This window comes from Macrotis lagotis, chromosome 2 (genome assembly GCF_037893015.1).
Source record: "Macrotis lagotis isolate mMagLag1 chromosome 2, bilby.v1.9.chrom.fasta, whole genome shotgun sequence".
Classification (NCBI taxonomy): Eukaryota; Metazoa; Chordata; class Mammalia; order Peramelemorphia; family Peramelidae; genus Macrotis; species Macrotis lagotis.
The window spans coordinates 55,100,008-55,122,363 of record NC_133659.1 but is presented as its reverse complement, the minus strand read 5'-3'; the positions used below and the strand labels follow the sequence as shown (position 1 = coordinate 55,122,363).

The 22,356-nt window shown below is 36.5% G+C and overlaps 1 protein-coding gene across 1 annotated transcript in view; it reads left to right on the top strand.

Moving 5' to 3' along the window:
- The first annotated feature begins 3,397 nt into the window (after positions 1–3,397).
- The window catches only part of LOC141511867 (regulator of G-protein signaling 5-like), a 30,926-nt gene continuing 11,967 nt past the window's right edge, over positions 3,398–22,356 (top strand). Inside the window, exons 1-2 of the mRNA XM_074220871.1 lie at positions 3,398–3,546; positions 16,693–16,791. Coding sequence (XP_074076972.1) covers positions 3,413–3,546; positions 16,693–16,791 — 233 coding nt within the window. The 5' untranslated portion in view covers positions 3,398–3,412. The remainder of the gene's footprint in view (positions 3,547–16,692; positions 16,792–22,356) is intronic.

Here is a 22,356-nt window from a genome sequence, read left to right as displayed (position 1 = left end):
GAAATACTGTATAATCTTGTGGATCATCTGAATGATCCTAATTGAATTAGCCTCAGCTTCTTTCAAAAGAAATGGTTTTGAAAGTCTAACTGTTATATAATAAAAGACCTAATGCTACATTAATTTCTGTTACTTTTGCTATTTTCTAAATCAAACAAAATTCCTGATTAAACTTTTTGGACTTCCTGAATTATAATCACCTGACTTATGAATGACAGGCATTAGTGACCAATTCAGGATTCAGGATTAAGAGAGAAGAATATAGAACAGAGCATAATATGTATTAGTTGAGCTACTGTTGGTGACATTCTAGGTGGCCAATGGTGCCATGCTGCCTAGCGGGTGAGATGATGAAGAAAGAAGAATATTTTTGACCTTTGTGTTCCCAGTGGGAAAATGGTACAGGCTCAGTTTCTTTCATGGTGGTTAAGTTTCCAGGCCTACCCACAAATTCCTATCGAAACCAAATGATAATAGATATGTTACTCTTAGACCCAATTGTGGGTTAAATAGGACTTTTATGCATTGACCCAGAGGACCGACCACCATGTATTATATGACACTCAAATTCTTTTCTCATGGAAATCTAAAAACTCAGAAATGGAACCATTTTGCACCACAGTGAACTTAATCTGGGAATTCTCTGTAATATAGTAGAAAGGACATGGAATTTGAAATCATGGGGATTGCATACAAATCCCAGCTAGGCCACCTACTGCCAATGTGACTGGACAAACCATTTCAGTTCTCTGGGACTCAGTTTCCTTATATATTAAATGAAGTAGTTGTACTGGATGACTAACCTCTAATATCTTTTCCAGCTCCTTTTCCTTGACATGCTCTGACCCAGCTGTACTGATGCCTGACTATTGTCTAACACTTATCATAGAAACCATGGGGAGAACCATAAAGTCTCCATTTTGACATGATAACTTCCTTTTCTACCCTTTCCCTTGTCTGTCTACCTCTGATCTGGTGGGCAAGGAGGTCTATTGCCTCCATTGTGAGTGCTTGCTTAATCACTTTCGGCATCGATTTGGCTGCAAACTCTTACTATGGTTCCAAAAAGCTGTAGTATAAACAGTGGCCACACTCAGGTAAATTGTCTCAGTAGATGGATTGAGGACATCCATAAGCTTCAAAACTTTCAGTGAGTTAGAGGATGCCTAGTTGAAGCATGTGAAAATTTTCCTAACAAAATGGATGGATGAAAACAATTTGTTCCAAAGACCATGAAGGATGTTGAAGCAGGCACTGTGGAGCACTTAAGCGAAGGAAAGGGAAAGAATTTGAATTATGCACAAACTTAATAAATCTCCCCTAACCAACAGTAAGCTTGACTCTTGGGTTAAGGCCAAATCTGACTTGACTGTGTTATGTCTTCCTCATGTAGGTTATATGAAGAGCTCTAATATATTAATTATGTGACCTTGGGCAAATCTTTCGATATCTTTTCTAGGACTCAGGTTCCTTATTGACAAAATGAAGGCAATAATATTTTAAAAACCTTCTCAGAGTTGTGGAAGAAAACACTTTGAAAACCTTTCAGTGTTAAAGTGAATTTCTATTTATATTCCAGAACCTTGACAAGGTGAGACAAGTTGAGAAATACTTAAAAAGATTAGTTATGGGGCTATTGGCTTCTCTGAAGAATGAAGGTACCAGGTCATCAAAATGGGACCACATAAGGATTGTGGATTTGGAATCAGAGGACCTAGTTTTAAATGGTAACTCTTGTTATCCACTATCTGTGTGACCTCATAAATTTCTTCAAATTTCTCATTTGTGAACAGAAAAAAAAACTTGCATGACTTTTATTTGTAAGATGACCTCTCAGGTTCATTTTAACTTTAAATAAATATAACTTCAATATACTTTAAATGTATAAAAATAGCTTTAAATATAATTTCCATCACATTTCAGAATTTAGGCAGGATAAGGGTGGAAGGAATTATTCTTCAGATATTTAGTAAGTAAAGGAGCCCTTATTGAAGCTTAATATGGTCCATCAATTGGGGAATAGCTGAAAAAAGTTGTGGTATATGACTATAATAGAATTACTATTGTTCTATAAGAAATAATAAGCAGATAATTTTCAGCAAAACCTGAAAAGTCTTAGATGAACTGATGTTAAGTAAAGTCAACAGAACCAAGAGAAAGTTATAGACAGTAACAGTAACATTGCATGTTGATCAACTTTGATGGACTTAGTTCTTCTTAACAATACAGTGATTAAAGACAATTCTAAAAGTCTTGTGTTAGAAAATGTCATTCATATCCAGAGAAAAATCGATGGAGTCTGAATGCAGATCAAAGCATACTAGTTTCACTTTTAAAAATAGTTTTTACTTTAATATGATTCTTCCTTTTATTCTGATTTACTTTTCAAATGATTAATATGGAAATATGTTTAGCATAATTGTGCATGCATAACCTTTATTGGATGACTTGCTGTCGAGAAGGGAGGCAGTGAAGAAGAAAACTTTACAAAAATGAATGTTGAAAGCTATCTTTACATGTAATTGGAAAAAATACTATTAAGATATAAAAAAGAAAACATCTTATTTGGGAACCTTTATGAGGTATGTAAATTCCTAGGAGACAGGAATTGATTCACATTTTTATTTGTATTCAGTAGTGCCTAACACAAAGACCAACATATAATTGATGTTTAAAAAATGCTCATTGACAGGTATATAATAGGCAGTTAATATATATTATTACTTGTATGTATTGATCTGAAAGATCAGGCCCCTCTCTGCAGTCAGTTTAGAGTCTAATACAAGGGGGTATGATTGCTAGATTACAAACTCCATGAATGTAGAGTTCATGTTAATCAAGAAAAAACCTTCATGAAGTGTCTGCATTGTACTTAGCAGGTACTCTGGTTAAGTGCTGAGCATGCAAAAAGAGGCAAAACACAATTCCTGCCCTCAAGGATCATATGATTTAATATCTTATCATAGTGCTTTGTAAGCTGTAAGCATATAAATGGGCCGTGAATGAACTAATTGAAAAAATACTTGTTATATACAGATGCAACAAGATGTAGATTAATGGAATTTCAGGGTTGAATATTGTTTTTTTTTTGACATGTCATGTACTGTTTAAATCCTTGAACAGGGAGCCAAAATGTCCTAAGCTGTGACCATCACATAATCTTTTTCAATTCGATTTCTTCAATGTGTAAAATAGAGCTAATAATACCTGAGAATACCTATGTCTCAGGATCAATGGGCAGTTCAGATGAGGTAATACATTTAAAAGTGCTCTGAAAGTAGGGCAAAAATATTCCAATGTCTTGTACATTTCATCCTTTAAATTTTTTACAGTATGATTTCATTGACATATGGAATTTTGGTGAAGAAATTCCCTCTGCAAAATCATATCAATAACTATTGGGAGATTTGTGATGTTTTGCATTTTTTTTTGCAGGGCTAAGGAGATCAAGACTAAGTTGGGCACTCTCTTGCAGAAACCTGATGCGACCATCGACTTTATCATACCATATCCTGATAAGCCAGAAAAGCCTGTGAAGACTCAAAAGTGAGTACTGAATAAACATCCAAGGATTGTTTGTTTATATGGATGACCCCCATTTTCTATAGAATTCTAAGATTAGTACTTCAGGAATTCCCCCATCTGAATCCCCAGAGAGCTGGCTAGAAAATAAAGTCATAGGGCATCTCATATCTCTTCTTCCTGTGGCATCAAGCAGTGGACATTCATGGGTTTCTTACAAAACAAAATGCAGCAGATCTGTTCCTAGAGGGTCGGACAATATCTTGGAAGAGATAAACCTCATATATATGACATGGTTTCAGAAACTTTACAAAGGTCACCAACATAAATTTTACGCATGGGTTCAATAAAATTAGAGTGTAAGCAGTGATCTGCCTAGGAAAAGATCTGGGAGATTTAGTTGACTGCAAACTCAATACCAATCTATAGTGTGATATTGTGGCAGAAAAATCCACAAACAAATTCTTAGGCTGCCCTGAGAGTTATCAAGTTCAAGATGAGGGAGGTACTAAACCCCACTGTCCATCCATATATCGAGTAATATAATCTGGGTATCACATATAGGGAAGGCTAGTGTCAAATTAGAGTGCATCTTTAGGAGCATGATCAATATGAGTAGAGGTTCCAAAGTCAGGGGAGTTTTAGTTGTAGAAACTTGGTATGTTTAAACCGAAGACATTATAGTGGAGAGCTCCAGATGTGGGATTCATTATCTTCAAGTATTTTCAGAGCCTTCATGAGGAAGAGGGATTGGATTTGTCCTGCTTGGTAGCAGAAGAGGCAGTTTTTAGCTCCTTATAAGAGGAAAGGTACTCCTATCAGTTAGCCAAAAGTAGAATGATTTCCATCAGGAAAAATGGGTTTCCCCTTCTGTAAAGATCTTCTAATGGAGTCTGGATACTGATTTATTGTCTATGTGAAGAGAGAATCCTGTGTCCTGCTATGGGGTGGATGAATTCTGAAGCCCCTTCTGACTCTGTGATTCTCTTTAATTCTAATTTTGTGATTATAAATAGTTATCGTGAGCATTCGTAATCATACTCAGTTGTAGTTTAGTTGAAAAAAAAGCAATAGTCTTAGAGTCAATACATTTGTATACAAATCCTACTCTGATATTTACTAGTGCCATAACTTAAGTAAATTAATTTATTTGGAGCCTCAGTAACTCCATTTATAAAATGGACATAATAATAATACTTGTAGCAACCTCTATTAGAGAATTTGGTGAAGAAAAAAGCTCTATTAACTGGAAGAGCTATATAAAATTTTATTATTATTCAAGGATTTATAGAATTCTTAAACTAAAACAAATCTAGAGTTTCCAAGGTTTAACAAATTAGAGAATTGAGAGAGAACTTTCTTAATCCCAGTTTATACAAAAAATTAAAATAACTTTTAATTTAGAAGAAAGAAAACAACTTTCTCAGAATAAAACTTCCTACCTTTGTCCTTCCAATCAGTGACAAACAACCTTGACCTCCCTGGCTACTTGACTCTGTAATATTGATATAGTATGTGATTTTAGTGAGAAAGTATAATTTCCTTGTTCATTTTCTTGTTTTGTGAAAGATTCCAAGGCATTTTTAAGAACCCTGGGAAATGCCCAGGGAAAGTCTGGGCTAGAAATAGTGACCCTAAAATGCATTTTAACTGATGGTCCCCTTTTAAGAAGAAAATGGACATGGAAACTAGAATTAATGTCTACCAACCAATATGTATCTCAGCACAAATACTTTTCTAATTGATGAAAAATGTTAGACTCCCTAGATTAATGTCCATATTTTTAATATGAGTAAACTGAGTCCTAGAGAAACTAAATTACTTACCCAGGGTCAGGGAGTAGAAATGAGTAATAGAGGAAGAATGTGGATAAAAGTCCTCTGACTCTCAGGTTTGATGTTCCTTCATTTGAACTTTCCTTTCCGTATTCCTTTCCATTTCCTGGAATGGAAAAAAAAATGGAGATGAAGCCCAGTAAATCTGAATTGTGCTCAGAAGGAGATCTGAGATGAGGGCTTCTCTTTGGAGCTCAGTTTGTTTATATGCTAGATGGAGCAGTGGATGAGTCCTAGAGTCAGGAAAACCTGAATTCAAATCCAAGCTTAAACATTATGACCTTGGACAAACTAACCCAGTTTGCCACTATTTCCTCATCTATAAAAGGAGTTGAAGAAGGAAATGGCAAAACACTCCAGTATCTTCACCAATAAAATCCCCAAAAGATCATGAAAAGTTAGATATATTTGAAATATGACTAAACAAACTAAAGGACAAATGCCTCCTTTGTGAGAATTTGTGAACTTAATAAATGTAGGAATGTTCCTTAGGGAAGGAGAACTTTGATCTCATTTTCTTAGGGCACCAGCTTTAGATAGGATGGGGGGGATATGGCTTAAAAGATATCACAATATCGCAGAGTTGAAAGGGACCTTGGACTCCATATAGTCCGTTTATATCTGAACCCATTTCCTACAACATAACCAGACAAAATGTCATCTAGTTTTTGATAGCAGAACTTCACTGAGAGGAAAACCCACTCCTTCTGAGGTACAACTGGATAGCTTTAATTTGTAGGATGTTTGACTTTCCCTCAAGCCTAAATCTGTCTCTAGGAAACTTCCAGCAGATAGTCTCAGTTCAACCTCAGAGGCCCAGTAGACTAAGGCTAATCCTTTTTCCAAATGATAGTCTTTGAATTCTTGAAGACCTCTAAGATTTCTCTTTGATGAGGCAAATATTCCCAATATCTTCAACCAGTTCTCATATATGAAAACTTCCATCATCTTGGTTGCCATCTTCTGAACATTGTATTTTATCAATGTCCTTATAATGTGCTCAGAACTGATCGCAGTACTTTACATTTGGTCTGAAGCTGGGTTCTCAATGCAGCCTATGACCACATTAATTTTGGTAGCTCTCATATCACGTATTGTCTCATATTGAACTTTTGCTGTTGTTGAACAAATGATTTCCATTCTGTGTCTAACCCTGCTTCTAACCCTCTTACCAATGAACATCAATACCTTCTCTGCATTTTAATAGGCTTAGAGTTGCCTTGGCTATTGAGAGATTAAATAGTTTACTGAGAGTCCTACAACCAAATATATGATAGGGTGGAATTTGAACTCAAGTCTTCCTGACTTTAGGGCTGACTATCATACCAGGGCTGCCTCTTGAACTTAATGCTCATTTACATCTCTAGACCTTTTTCAGATTAATTGCTATACTCCATTTTGTCCTTGTGCATCTGAATCCTTGAACTCAAATGAAGGATTAGCTCCCTATTATATTTTTTGCAAATTGTGTATATTTTGGGGGAGGCTAGGTGGCACAGTGTATAGAGCACTGGCCCTGGAGTCAGGAGTACCTGAGTTCACATCCAGACTCAGACACTTAATAGTTACCTAGCTGTCTGGCCTTGGGCAAGCCACTTAATCCCATTGTCTTGCAAAAATACTAAAAAACAAATAAACAAAAAAATTGTGTATATTTTTCAATTAACATGCATTTATTTCTCACTTTTTCATTTTCTTCTTGACTTCACTGGAAAAAGAAAACAAATTCCTTGCAACAAATATGTATATTCAAGCCAAAAAAATTTCCATGCATGCCATGTGCTAAACTATGTTTCATTCCTAATATTTAGTCTATCACCTTTGTGTTAGGAGATAATAATAATAGTAATAATATCAATAGCTATATTTATACAACAACAGGCTCTATACAAAACTCTTTACAATATAATTTCATAATTCTTCACAACAATCCTGGGTATTAAGTACTATTACTAAACCCATCTTAAATTTGAGGAAATTAAAGCAAATGAGAGCTGAGTGACTTGCTCAGGCACATAGCTAACAAATAAATCTGGATCTGAGCTCAGTAGACCTGTGTTCTATGCATTCTGTCCACCTACCTGGATAGCATTCTGTATCTTTGGTCCCCTAGAATGGTGCTTGAAAATTTCTTTGATGAGATTTTTTAAGTCCCTCAAAATTCTTCATTTTTTATAATATTATTTTTATAGTATAAATCATTCTCCTGGCTCTGCTTACTTTACTCTACATATGTTCATACAAGTCTTTCTAGTTTTTTTTTTTTGAAACATCCTCTTTGGCATTTCTCATAAAACAATAATATTGTAGTATATTAACATATAAGAATTTATTTGGTCATTCCACAGCTTATGCATACTTTTTTTGTTTCTAGGTCTTTACCATCAGAAAAAGAGCTGCTTTAAATATTTTGACATATATATATAGGAACTTTTCTTTCTATGATTTCTTTGTATCTTCATTGGTAAAAATTTTTATGGTGTCTCAGTTCAATCCCTCAAATGAATATTGGATCTATTTAAATTTAATAAGGACATGTTCTCTCCTCTACCCACCCTTTCCTTTTGGGTCCCTAAACTGAAATAATATTCATAGTAAATATGGAAAACATCTAAATTACCTCATCTGCAAAATGGAGATGATTTTTCATGAGGCAACCTGGAGAGGAATGCTAAAGAAGCAGTATGAATATAAGAGTTGGAGTAAGAAGACTGGGGATACTAATTTCTCTTTGGTTAAAATCCATCCCTTATGTCTAGAACATCCTTTCCCTCTTCCTCTTATAATGTCTAAGGTTTCTTCTATTTCTAAAATTCTATATAGCTCTTACCTAAAGACTTTGGGAACAAATGAAAAGGTTTGAAAAGCATAAAAATCTCTCCTTGTTTACCTATATATGAAACAGAATCTAATATTTATTGAAATTATTATTTTTTTATCCAAATATCCTTCAGTTTAATGTAGAATTGAATACTTGGGTTGGGAAAAGGTAGGCTATTATTTTTTTCTTTATTTTTTTCATCAACCTAAATGGTTATTTCCATTCTGCTCCTTTTATTTCTTCAAAGTGATCCTAGCCACAGGAAGGGAGACATAATTGAGTTTTCTGCTTTTATAAAAGAGAGCCTCATCAGCGCAGAGTGACCATTGGATTAGAAAAACCACATTTCATAGCTGAGGCTGCAAAAGCAGTAGACCATAACATCCCATTTGAAAGTAAACAAAGTGGCAATTATTGATCTGTTAGAACCTACTTAAAAAAAAAGTTAAATACAATATCATGCTTCCTGCTTTGATGTTCTACCTGCTAGTAGACTACACATAGCCCTGAACTATTTCCTTGAATCCTAAACCAGATTTAGAGAGTAAGGGCCTGCTTTTTTGTAAGCAAACCCAAATGTAGAACTGCTTGTCCACTTCTAATTGTTTATGTGTCCCCTTTTCCCCCTTTTCCCCTCCCCCTTCCCAATCTCTTCTGGGAGTTTGAATTGCTTTGGAAAATACCACTTATCCCCAAAAGACATTTGTATGACTCATAGTCATGTTCTCAACAGGGAATTGGTGCTGCAGACCTTTTCCACTCTCAAACTCTCATTCACATCTCTCTCCTCATTCCATTATTGTGAGCAGTTGACCTTGTCCCCTAATTTACTCAGAAGGATTGAAATGGATAGTTTCCCTCTCTATATCCTTGGAATAACCCCCTATTTTTACCCATTCTTCCCATCTTCTTACTTCTCACTGGGGTATTGCTTTTCACCTTGAAGGCTTATGCCCCTCACCTATATCCTTGGTCCTACCCGCTCCTACCTCTTCTGAAACATCCTGCCATCAATGACCCCTTCATCCTTACATCTTCAGTCTGTTTTCTTTGGCTCCTTTGGAGACAAATATTCTCAGACCTCCTATACTAGAACCTTTCCTTTGATTTTCAGAAGACTTGAGTTCTAGTCCTTAGATGCTAAAATCTAGAACTAGATAGGGCTTTAGAACGTTCTTTCATTTCACAGGTGCAGAGAAGAAATTGCATTCCTCATCATTTCCAGTCACTCAGGTGGCCCAGGATTTTAATTCAAATCCCATGACTGCACAAGTAGCATTCTTTTTCTTTTGAATCGTCTTGCCTTTCTACCATGTTGTCTTTTTTTTTTTTTTTACTTCTGTGACCTTGGGTAAATGGTTTCATTTTTCTGGTCCTTGGTTCCTCAATAAAATGAGAGATAAATGGATAAAAGGATCCCTCAAGTCCCTTCCAATTCTTTTTCTGTAAAATCCTGTTATCCTGTTACTTTGTTGAGGTACCAATCTATCTTTCGTTTTTTTGCTGAAAAGTAATCTATATTTTGGCCTCCAAGTACCACTCACACACTTATTTATGCCTTTCTTCTATTCTAATTATTCCCTCAGGATGGTCCCCTCATCATCAACTACAGTGACTTTCTCTCATTCTTTATCTTCCTTGATTTCAAAAATCTTCCTCAACATTTACTATTTAGTACTACTCTTCTTTCTTCTAGAAGGAATTATGACTCTGTCTCTCTTACTATTGTTCTGTCCTTAGTCTTCTACACATAGATCCACCCTTTAAGCATCACTTTATTGATGCCTTTTCTTCTCAAATATATATATATATATATATATATATATATACACACATATATATTTCCTAAAATAGTTCTTTCCCCAACTCCCCCTCTCCTTTTTCCACCTCCTACTACTCATTTCTCCCTTTCTCGTCCTTCCTTCCCATCTTTGAATTCCTCATCTACTTTCAATTTCAGTTATTATTTTTATATTGTGATTTCAAAATTGCCTTTTCCAACCTAGATCCTCCAAAATTCCAGTCTTTTCCAGCTCCCAGTTGTACATATTTTGCCTGTATGTTTTCCTAATATGTATGTTCTCTCCAACTCTATATCTGTATGATCCTGTTATCCAATTACCTTGCTGAGGTACTGTGCATTCTCTCCTGTCTTTACCTAATAGAATGCTGAATTCATCACCCAACTTTTCCCCTAAACTAGCTCCATTTCTGCTTTCTCCTGACTCCAATATCTAATTGGTCAGTAAGTCTTATTATTCCTCCTTTACAATATCATATCATTTATATCCCTCTACTGATATGATCTATTGCAACAAGATCTACCAGCCTCTAATCCATCCTAAATTCTATGACCACATCTTCCTAATGCACAGCTTAAACAATGCCACTCCTTTGTTCATAAAGCCTTTGAAATTTCCTCATTGCCTATGAGATAAAGTTCAGACTTCTTGGTATATAATTCAAGGCTATGCATGATATACCTCCAACCTACCTTTCTAGCCCAATCCCACTGCTAAAAACATTAGGTACATAGATAGGTAGATAGATAGATAGATAGACAGAAAGACAAAATATCTAGTAAGCATTTGGCAGGTCCCAGGATCTGTAATAAATTCTAGAGATACAGATACAAGGAAGAAAGACAATTTTCTGTCCTCAAAGATTTTATATTTCTGTAACTACATATATGTATAAATAACTACATACCTACATATTTGTGTAAAAGTAAATAAATAAGGGAAAACTAGGTGGGGCAGTGGATAGAACACCAGCTGTGGAGTCAGGAAGAGCTGAGTTCAAATCTGACCTCAGATATTTTATAATAGCCTATGTGACATAATATAATATAATATAATACAATACAATATTAATATTATAATATAATATAATAACCTGTGTCACTTAACCCCATTGCCTTGCAAAAAACCCAAAAAAATAAATTTAAAAAATAAATAGCTATGTATGCACACACAAATACCTATAGATATATATTTGTATGTCCATATGTGCTTTTATATCTCTGTATCTAAGCTTGTTTTCTAAAAGTTTTAAAAGTGCTTGAAGGAGAGACCTTGGGTTATGTTATGTCCTCGAGAGGACTGAGTAAGTATGTTGAATTAATGAATTTGTCCCTGTCCTTAGTTCAGATATTATTTGATATTATTTGATATTATTACTATTAATACAATAATCTATACTTTTATCTAAATTATAATTTTAATTTTGAAAAAAAGATTTGAAATATTTGAGTATAGTTAATTCAGGATTAGAACCAGAGAAGCTGGCCAATGGGTACCCTGTCTCTTCCTTGCTATTCCTTCTTCCCTTTCCTCAAATGATCAATTATTAATAAAATACTTATCACAGAATTTGGTATATTAAAATATCTTTGTAAATGCTTATTCCCTTTTTTCCTCTTCCCTTTCCATCTCACTTCTACCTTCACTGCTTGGGTTCTCTTTTTTAAGCCCATATTACTATCAGGTATGTCCCCCCCCACCTCAAATGATAAGAAACTCATAAAATTAATCAAAATATAGTTTTCCAATTTTGTATGCCAATGACAGCTCATTGAGAAAGATTTTTCTAGGGATTGGGTGGTAAAGTGATTTTCTGAGTGCCTCAAATTGTACTACATGAAACATGTTTACCTATTTCATTCATGGCCTTGAAAAAAATGGGTGTATCCTATTGATTAATGGAAAGGAAATGAGGAATTGGAGAATGAGCAATAGAACTTTAAGAGTTAGAAGGACCTTATAGATCATCTTGTCAAATTTACTGGTAGTTTTTGTCTAAATTCTCATCTTATAAGTTAGTTGTTTGATTGTTTTTTTTTTGGAGAAGCCACTGGGAGACCTAAGTTAGACATTCTCAGCAGTACCAAATGGAATATAATGAAAGATGTGAAAATGTTAATTTTGTGAATTAAACAAAGACTAACACCTAGAAATCTCATTCTTCTTTGGAAATGGAGTCAAGAATCACAAGAAAATTAAATTATGAACAGACTTCTATAATGGTGCCACCATCTAAGTTTATAATAAAAACATTCAAGGGATTCTTTCCATGCTTTATGAGTTATTTGAGAGTTCATATTCTTTCCTTTATCCCTATTTAGAAATACATTTAATTTTATTTTTACCATTCCCTGCACCAGAATACCTACCAGAAGATTAAGAAGGATAGGAAGAGAATATGAGATTTAAATCATTTATCAACCATACTTCACAAAAGAAGATAAGTCCCACAAGCATTCTTTTTTTCTGCCTGAAAGGTCTCCCATAATCTCTATTCTCAGCCAAACTTACCCTTTCCTATAAAGTCCACCTCATGTATTACCACTTTTAAATGTTTCTTGACCCTTCTAGTCATATCCCTCATCTAAATCCTTTTTTTGAGTGCTTGAAACTTTTTTTTAGGTTTTTGCAAGGCAAACGGGGTTAAATGGCTTGCCCAAGGCCACACAGCTAGGTCATTATTAAGTGTCTGAGACCAGATTTGAACCCAGGTACTCCTGACTCCAGGGCCAGGGCTTTATCCACTATGCCACCTAGCAACCCCTGCCTAAAACTTAATTAGTGGGAAGCTAGGTAGTGCCAAGTCTAGAGTTTGGAAGACCCATCTATCTGAGATCTAATATAACCTCAAATACTTCCTAGCTATGTGACCCTGGCCATGTCACTACTTAGTTTCTTCATATAGAAAATGAGCTGGAGAAAAAAAAAATCATAAAATCCGGTATTTTAAATAAATATAAGAAAATCCCAAATAAAATCTCAAATGGGGTCATGTAGCATCAGATAGTGCTGAAACAATTGAATAACAAAATCAGTGTTCAGCATGAAGAAAATTGGGGGTACAAAGAAGCATTAGGCATGATGTCTGCCTTAGTGGATGTTGACAGCTATCTGAAGAAGAAATAAGTAGAGAAAAATAGAAATTTAGTATAATACTTATTCTCATTTTGTATTCCTCAACAAAGTTAGATGGGTACTGGGCAAGAAATAGGTGTCCAAGAATATTTTTTGACTATTAAATTGGTTGCAAGTGGTTTCAATCACTGAGAGGGAGTGGGAAGAGAACAAAATGTGCCAATGAGTAAAATGCACTTCAATTTTTCAATTTTGCCTTTTTGGTGTCTTGCCAACAGCTCTGATAAATGCCTTGATGGTAACTGCTGAAATAATAAGCAAACATCGTGTTTTTGGATCATCTATGAATGACTACCTATAAAATGCTTTTATTTTACCTTTTTAAAAATTCATTATGTCATTATAGACATTCCTGGCCAGTCACTTTCCACCAACCTCCATTAGACCTTCTCTATTCCATTTGCCACCTCAAGAATTTGTGTCCACAATGACTTCTGAAACCAGGGTGTTTACTGGTCACTTTGATCTGTATCTCTTTTATTTCCAAAGCCTTGACTTAATGAGGGAACTGAAGTTCAGAGAATTGAGATAAAATGAACTTGGCTCCTTCCTGGACTTGTTTTCAGGGTCTTGCCCAGTGGGAGATGAATACTGTTTGACTTTATGTCTTTGAATCCATCTGGGCTAATTTAAACCCCAGGCAGACTTTGCAGACGTCCCTTTCAGGGATTTAATTTTGACTGTGATGTGCTGCCATTATTGACCATTAACCTAGTTTCCCAAAGCCCATTAGAGACAAATTGGATATGGTAACACACTCAAGCCCAGTGTCCCTGTTCATGTGATAGCCCTTTACTGATATCTTTTACTATTAACTGGAGGCGAGGGAGCAGACAATGAATATACTTCTGCTTGGCGAGAATATTCACAAAACTAAACTTTCTGGAGGTTTGAAGGGAGCTCAGTAAGGTCTCTAGTCCATTCCTTTTCCTCTAAGCAGGGGAGCTTTGATATCTGTTAGAAAGTTTTAATGAAGGGGTGGCTAGGTGGCGCAGTGGATAGAGCACCAGCCCTGAAGTCAGGAGTACCTGAGCTCAAATCCAGCCTCAGACACTTAATAATTGCCTAGCTGTGTGGCCTTGGGCAAGCCACTTAACCCCACTGCCTGGCAAAAAAAAAAGTTTTAATGAATACTACCTCTGCTAACCTAACCATCCATTCATCAAATAATTTTCAAGTACAATTTGTCTTTCTTTAGGTTTGGTTTTTGTAAGGCAATGGGATTAAGTGGCTTGCCCAAGGCCACACAGCTAGGTAATTATTAAGTGTCTGAGGCGGATATGAACATAGGTACTCCTGATTCTAAGACCGGTGCTCTATCCACTGCACCATGTGATCGCCCCTCGAGTACCATTTGTAAGATCATATTTTGCACTGAATCTCTTCATTTCACTTGATTTCCTTCTTGTGTTCACAGAAATGTGACTTTCCACAGAAGACATTGTATTCAATTTCTTTTATTTTTTTGAGAGGGGGTGCAAACAAAATTAAGTGACTTACCTGGCATCAAACAACTGAACACAGATCCTCCTGTTCTAGGACCAATACCCCATTTACCTAACTGCCCATTCATTCAAGGTTAATCTCCCTTTTTAAGTACCTCTTCCTTTTTTAGTACCCCTTCTTTCAAGCCTTTAATGTCATCAAGAAAAAGAAAGGAGGCATATTAATTTCTCCTCATTGCCACATCCAGACCATTTCCTTTCCCATCATCTCCCAGGATCCTCTCTTCATTTAAAGTTTTATAAATATCTTTGGATGAGAGGGTTGGATCTGGAATTGACCTGAGTTCAAATCCTGTCTCAGATACTAACTGTGTGACCTTGGGCATACAATTTAAACTGTCTGCTTGGTTTTCTCATCTACAGAATGAAGACTATAAGAGCACTTACCTCCCAGAAGGTTGGTGAGGATCAAATGAGATGATATTTGTAATTTTTTTCAGATCTTAAAGTGCTACATAAATGGTAGCTTTATTATTTGACCCCTGGTCTAAATCCTTGTCAATTCCCTATCAAACTGAGGTAACTTTTAGGACTGCTCATTCACCTTTGGTGTCCATTTAGCACTCAACTCTCACCTGGTCTGAGAAACTGTACTGGCTAAACCCTGATAAACTATTGAAACAGATGGACTAACTCAGACTTTAAACCCATCAGTTGTGGGGGGGGGGGGAGTCTACCCAAGTATGTAATGATTTCTCCAGTAGAATGAGTGGATGAGAACATTTTGTTCCAATGGCCATGAAGGCAGCTGAAGCAGATGCTGTGAAGCCCTCAGAGTTTAGTCACACATTGAAGATGTCGAAGTTATCCATTGCATCTTGGGTTATCACCAGCTGTTTTGACTTTTATCAAGTGTTAAAGTTAGCATTTATATTGACCCTCACAACAATACTGTAAGGTTGGTGCTATTACTATCTCTCCTCATTTCAAGGAATGAAGAAAAGGGGCAAAGAAAGGAAAGAAGAAAAGAAATGAATGAAGGGAGGAAGGAGGAAAAGAAAAGAAGAAGGAAGGAGTGAGGAAGGGAGGAAGGAAGGGAGGAAGGAAGGAAGAAAGGAAGAAATGAGGAAGAAGAAGAAGAAGAGGAGAAGAAAGAAAGGAATGAAGGAAGAAAAGGAGAAGAAGAAGAAGGAGGAGGAGGAGGAAGAGAGGAAGGACTTATTAAACATCTACTTTGTGGAGGCACTGTGTTAAGCAATTTAAAATTGTTATCTCATTTGATGGTTGAAGCTACTGGAGCCAGAACTAAGACAAGCAATCCTTTCTCTCTGCTCCTTGCCTTTCTATCTCTGAAAAGAAGACTCCAGAGAGTCCTGTGTCCCTTATGTGGGAGAACAAGACAGTTACTAGAAGCAGCAGCTCTCTCAATAGACTAGGACCATTCTACTTGGCAGGTTCCATCAAACTGGTAAATTTTAGGTGACAGAGTTGTTGCTCCAGGGCCAGCTCAGTTAAGCTCTGCAAAGATCAATATCAGGAGGCCAGCTGTCACAAATGGTCCCCTTTTTTGGAAGGGATGTGATCTTCACTTGTGGAGGCAACACGTGCTCTGATAAAACCAGTCAAAAAGAGGAAAAATGCAAGCTTTCATCCCCAGAGCGGGACAGTTGGGTGAAGCAAGTTGGTGCTAGCTTTATGTAGAACATTGTCATGGTTAGAGGTAGTTCACATCCATAGTGGTGTGGCCTCAAGCAAGTCAGGTGTCTTTTCTGGGCCTCCATTTTTCCTTTGGCAAAATCAGAAGGTTGGATCAGATGAGCTGTAATGTCCCTTCCAGTTTTAATATCCTATGATTCTGGGATAGAGATTGTGGAGTGATACACAGGAAACACCAGGTACAGTTTCCCAAGGACTCAGGGAAGAAAACTCAAACTGGGCTAGCCGTGACACAGAGATGTCCAAGACCACCAGGGAGACTCTGTGAGGGACATTAGCACAAAGCCAACTCTACAAGGGGAAGAATAACCTGTCCCCCTTCTGCTACCTGGCCCCTTGTTTGATCAACATCATACTTGTGTAACACTCTACTTATGGTCTTAATTTCTTATTTTCTTCTCTTCCTTTGACTTTAGGCCTTCACCAGAAGAGGCTCTACAGTGGCGTGATTCCCTAGAGAAGCTTCTGCAGAACCACTGTAAGTCTTGGCTGCTAGTAGGGTCAGGAAAACTTTAGTTCGAATCTTGCCTTAAATAAGTACTAGCAGTATGACCTTGGATCAGTCAATTAACCCTATCTGCCTCCATGTCCTTATCTGTTAAATGGGGATAATTTTTTCCACCTACCACCAAGGGTATATGTAAAATGCTTTGCAGCATTTAAATTGTTACATAAATGATAGTTATAATAATAGCTGCTGTTCAGTCATTTCCCAATAATCTCTGACTCTTCATGACCTCATTTAAGGTTTTCTTAGCAAAGATTTTGAAGTGGTTTTGCCATCTCCTTTTCCAGGTCATTTTACAGATGAGGAAACTGAGGCAAAAAGGGTGAAGTGACTTACCCAGGGTAATGCAACTAGTGAGTAACTGGTCAGAATTATTCATTAAATTCTTTTTTTGTTTTGTTTTTGCAAGGCAAATGGGGTTAAGTGGCTTGCCCAAGGCCACACAGCTATGTAATTATCAAGTGTCTGAGATGGGATTTGAACCCAGGTACTCCTGACTGCAGGGCCTGTGCTTTATCTACTGCACCACCTAGCCACCCCTATTCATTGTATTCTTATCTTCATTATAGCTAGGAAGTCAAGAAATTGGAAGGGGCCTTCATATTCAGTTTTCTCTCTCATTTTGTAGAAAAGGGTTTTAAATAAATCACTTGGTCAAGATTGTACAATGAGATGTTAACTAAGATGGTATTTACAAGTCTCTACCTCTTTACTTCAGATGTACTGTTAGAACTTTCCTATTGCTACCCTCTCTCTATGATTGTGCTTCCCAATTCATCCTTCACCCTTGACACTTTCCCTTGTCACTTCTTAGACTTACTTTTCACTCTTCACCTAGCATAGGGGTGTCCAACCTTTTAGCACTTCTGGGCCACATCACTCAACAAAAACTGTCAATTTTGCATATAGAATTTAATATTTATTTATAATTACAATATAATTCATATTGCTATTGAAAATAACAATAAAATGTAATCATGTAATAAAATATAGTAAGATAAAATAAAACATAATAAAGTATAGCAATAAAAATTTTCCTTTTTAAATAAAAAACAAGGACAGATCAATGTTCACTTAATGTGAACATTGCTTTTTTTGATACAGTGCATTTAAATCTGGTTTGATAAAGGTTGTAGCAAGGCGAAGAATATTTTTAAGATGCTCATCAGAAATTTGTTCTATTTTTACTTTTTGTATATTTCATGTGTTACTCACAAATATACATATGTCCCAAAAAGACACGAACAGGGCGTGTTTTGAAATGCTAGTTATTTTTATTCAGGTGATTACAACTTATAAAAGTCCAATAAAGTCACTTGAATACATTTTCCTTTAAGTTACATATCTGATTGCAATTCTACCTTCTATTTTTAAGTTTCAGTTGATGACCTGTAGATGTCAACTGAGAGTGGTGTTGCAAATATACTGAAATGGAATTGGTCTTTTCTAAAATCTTGAAATCTATTCTCGAAGTCCTGAGAAAAAATAGCAATTTATGCTGTTTTCAAAAGGCAACAATAAAGTAGTCTGTTGAAATTCTGATGAGTCATAAAACATTGTAAAAATAAAGATCCTAATTCCTCTGTGTATATTGTTCATAAAAAAACTTAAAAAACACCCTCTGGTGGTCTGTAACACCACACAGTGTTAATTGGGGGGAAAAGCTGAGTTGTGTTAGTTAAGGATTAATCTGGTCTCTGATGTTTCAAGTGAGGCAGAGTTCTCCAAGGTAGTTTCTCATCCAATCCATTATGCCATCAGGTATGATCATCACTTCTGCATAGTCAGTACTTTATAAATATGAATCAGTGAATGAATGAATAATGACTCCTCTAGTTTTACATCAATAATAGACCTAGTTTGCCAACAGACTCCAGACCAGCATCATCTTACCGGGGAGCTAGGGATCATTTTCCTCCCTTGATCCCTTATTGCTCCATTGCCAATTTTTAAGCAGACACCAGAGGCTGATCCATATTTTTGCCTCCCAAGGTCTGCAGGGAATTGCCTTCAGCCCTGTTACCCTCCTTCTCTGAATCTCCCTAAGTACCATCTGACCTTTCCATCTGCTGTGAACTGAACTAAATACTCTTTGTCAGTTACCTCCATTTTTTAGAGCTTCTTTTCTATTCATACCCTCATTACTTGGCACATAGCAAGAGTTTATTAAGTGCTTTTTAAAAAATTATTTGCTTTACTCTGAACTTAAGAAAACAACAGGGGAGCAGGGCCAAGATGACAGTGTGAAGGCAGGAATTCCCAAAAACTCATTCCCCCAAAACTTCAAAAGCCATCAAATTATGATATTCTCGCCAAAGTTTAGAGGGACAGAACCCACAGAAAGACTGATTGATACAATTTCCCAGTACAAGACAACTTGGAAGTTCCATGGGAAAGGTCTGTTTCACCAGAACTTGGGATTGTGAAAAGCCACTGTGAGCTCAGCTGCAGTCACAGTCACAGTGCAGCACAGCCAGGATGAGAACCTAGATCCCTGGGGGTGCCTGGGTCCATGGCAGAGGGGGCAGTTTCCAGACCTGCTGGCCCAGGGATCACTGGGAACAGCTTGAAGGGACTCTGAGAGAATTCTGCCACACCAGAGTGAGTGCAGAACGAGCCCTGGCCTCAGAGGAAACCCTGCAGTGAAAACCTGCAGCAGGAATTGGAGAAGCCAGCCTGTAACTCCAGAGCACAGCCCACAGATGGTAATGGGGTCAGAGGTCTCTCTGCTATCCCTGGGGCAGGAATCAGATGTTTTCCCACATCCAAATCCAGGTTGTAGTTTGGACTCCCACACTACCATAGCTGAGCAGGGACTCTCCTCACAGCTCCAGGCAGAGGGGAATGCCTGTGGTCATCAGCACACCAAAGAATAGGCAAGAGAGCAGTCAACACCTCTCATAAGACCTTGGAGGAATTAAGGTCCCTGTGGGTTATCCCCAAAGCCCCAAAAGACTTGTAAGTGTGGTATAGTCATGGTTGAGGAAATGAGCAAATAACAGAAAAAGAAGAATCTGACCATAGAAAATTTCTTTGGTTCCATGGAAGTTTCAGAAGTGACAAAATCGAAGCTTCTGTACCTAAAATCTCCAAGAGAAATAGAAAATGGATACAGGTTATAAATGAGTTCAAAAAAGACTTTGAAAAGCAATTAAGGGAAGTAGAGAAAAATTGGGAGGAGAAATGAGAGTGATGCAGATAAATCATGAAAACCAAATCAGCAGCTTGGTGAAAGACATACAAAAAAATACTGAAGAAAATAATATGTTAAAAACCTGTTTAGGATAAATGGAAAAAAACACAAAGGGCAAATTAGGAGAAGAATGCCTTAAACAGAAGAATTGGGCTAGCTGGAAAAGAAGATAAAAAAGCTCTCTGAAGAAAATTACTCCTTCAAATGTAGAATGGAACTAAAGGAAGCTGATAACTTAGAAAGAAATCAAGAAGAAATAAAACTATTCAAAAAAAAAGCAAAAATTAGAAGAAAATGTGAAATATCTCATTGGAAAAACAACCAACATCAAAAACAGATCCAAGAGAGATTATTTAAAAATTATTGAGCTACCTGAAATTCAAAACCAGGAAAAGAGCCTAGACTTCATTTATCAAGGAATAATACAGCAAAATTGCCCTAAGATCCTAGAAGCAGAGGGTAAAATAGAAATTGAGGGAATTCACCGGTCACCTCCTGAAAGTTCCCAAAAGAAAAACTTCCAGGAATATTATAGCCAAATTCCAAAACTCCTAAATCAAAGAAAAAATTCTAAAAGCTGCCAGAAACAAACAATTCAACTACAGAGGATCCATAGTCAAGATTATACAGGATCTGGCAGCATCTACATTAAGGGCCTGTAGGGATTAGAATGAGATATTCCAGAAGGCAAAAGATCTTGGTTTACAACTGAGAATCAACTACCAAGCAAAACCCTCTTTCAGGGGAAAAGATGGACTTTCAATGAAACATTGGACTTTCAGACTTTCTTATTGAAAGAGCCAGAGCTGAACAGAAAGTTTGATCTCCAAGTACAGGACTCTGGTGAATCATAGAAGGGGTAGATGAGAAGCATTAGTTATAAGGTACTTAATGATGCTGAACTGCTTGTATTCCTGCATGGAAAGAAGATACTGATAACTCATATGAACTTTCTCATTTATAAGAGCAGTTAGAAGAAGCATAAATAGAAAAGGCACAGGAAAGAGCTGAATACAATGGTATAATATAGTGAAAAAATGGAGTCAATGGGTGATAAAGGAAAGTACTGGGAGGAAGGGAAAGGAGAGAAAGAAGGGGCTAAGATAATTCACATAGGAGTCAAGAAAAAACTTTTTTGATGGAGTGGAACAGGGGAAGAGTGGGGGAATGAATGAGCCTTCATTCTCATCAGAAATGGCTGAGAGAGGAAATAACAAACACACTTAATAGGGTATATAAATCTATCTTACCCTTGAGAAAAATGAGAGGAAACAGATGGAATAAGTGGGAATGGGGCGGGGAGATAGGTGATAGAAGAGAGTGAAGATTGTGGGAGAAGGTACTCAGATACACACACTTTTGAACAGGGACAAGGTGAAAGGAGAGAGAGAGAGAGAGAGAATAGAATAGAATAGAATAAATGAGAGTGGGAAGGGATAGTGTGGAGGGAAATACAGCTAGTAATAGCAACTGTGGGAAAAATATTGAAACAACTTCTTTGGTGACTCACAATAAAGAAAGCAATTCATCCCAGAGACAGAGCCATTAGAATCTGAACACAGACTGAAGTACATTTTTCCCTCTCTCACTATTCTTAAGGTTTCTCATCTTTTTGGGGGAGAGGGGGGTTTATGTTTAATCTCACAACAAGATTATTGTAATAATATAAAATAAATAAACCAAGAATCAACTGAAATATTTGTAAAGTAATTAGCACAGTGCCTGGGACAGGGTAGACATTTAATAAAGTCTTATTTTCTCGCCTTTAAAGAAAAGAAATAAAACAAACTATAGAATAGGAGAAAGGGATTATTATACCTGTAACAGCAAATCTATTAGTACATCTTGCTATTCTTTTAAAGTATATAATATAGTTATCATGTGATTTACTTTTTTTTCCTTTTTCTCTTCCCTCCCTGCCACCTTACCCTCAAGATGACTACCATTCCATTCCAAAGATTTTATCTTAAGCAGTTCAATCTTTCCATCAAACATTTAATGCCAGGGAATATCAATACAATTTGTAAGTTAAAAACTAACACATCTCATACCCCTATCTAACATTAACCCATGGGACTTTTAAATGTTTCAGGAAAACCAAAGGGCCAGAAGATTTGGTATGTAAACATTTTAATTTCCAAAATTACATCTTTTTGATTGAGTATCACAGTTTATATATTCAAGAGGGGACATATCACATTTGCTCTCTAAGTGTTGTGTTTTGATTTATATGAATTTAGACAGTCTTTGTGCTAATTCTGGGCTAATTTAAGAATCCCTTAAAGTAAACCCATTTTCTCTTGATCTATCTTAGTGAAAAAGAAAACAGCTGGGTGCAATCCTCTTAAAAACAAACAGTGACTTTTATTGTTTTGTTTT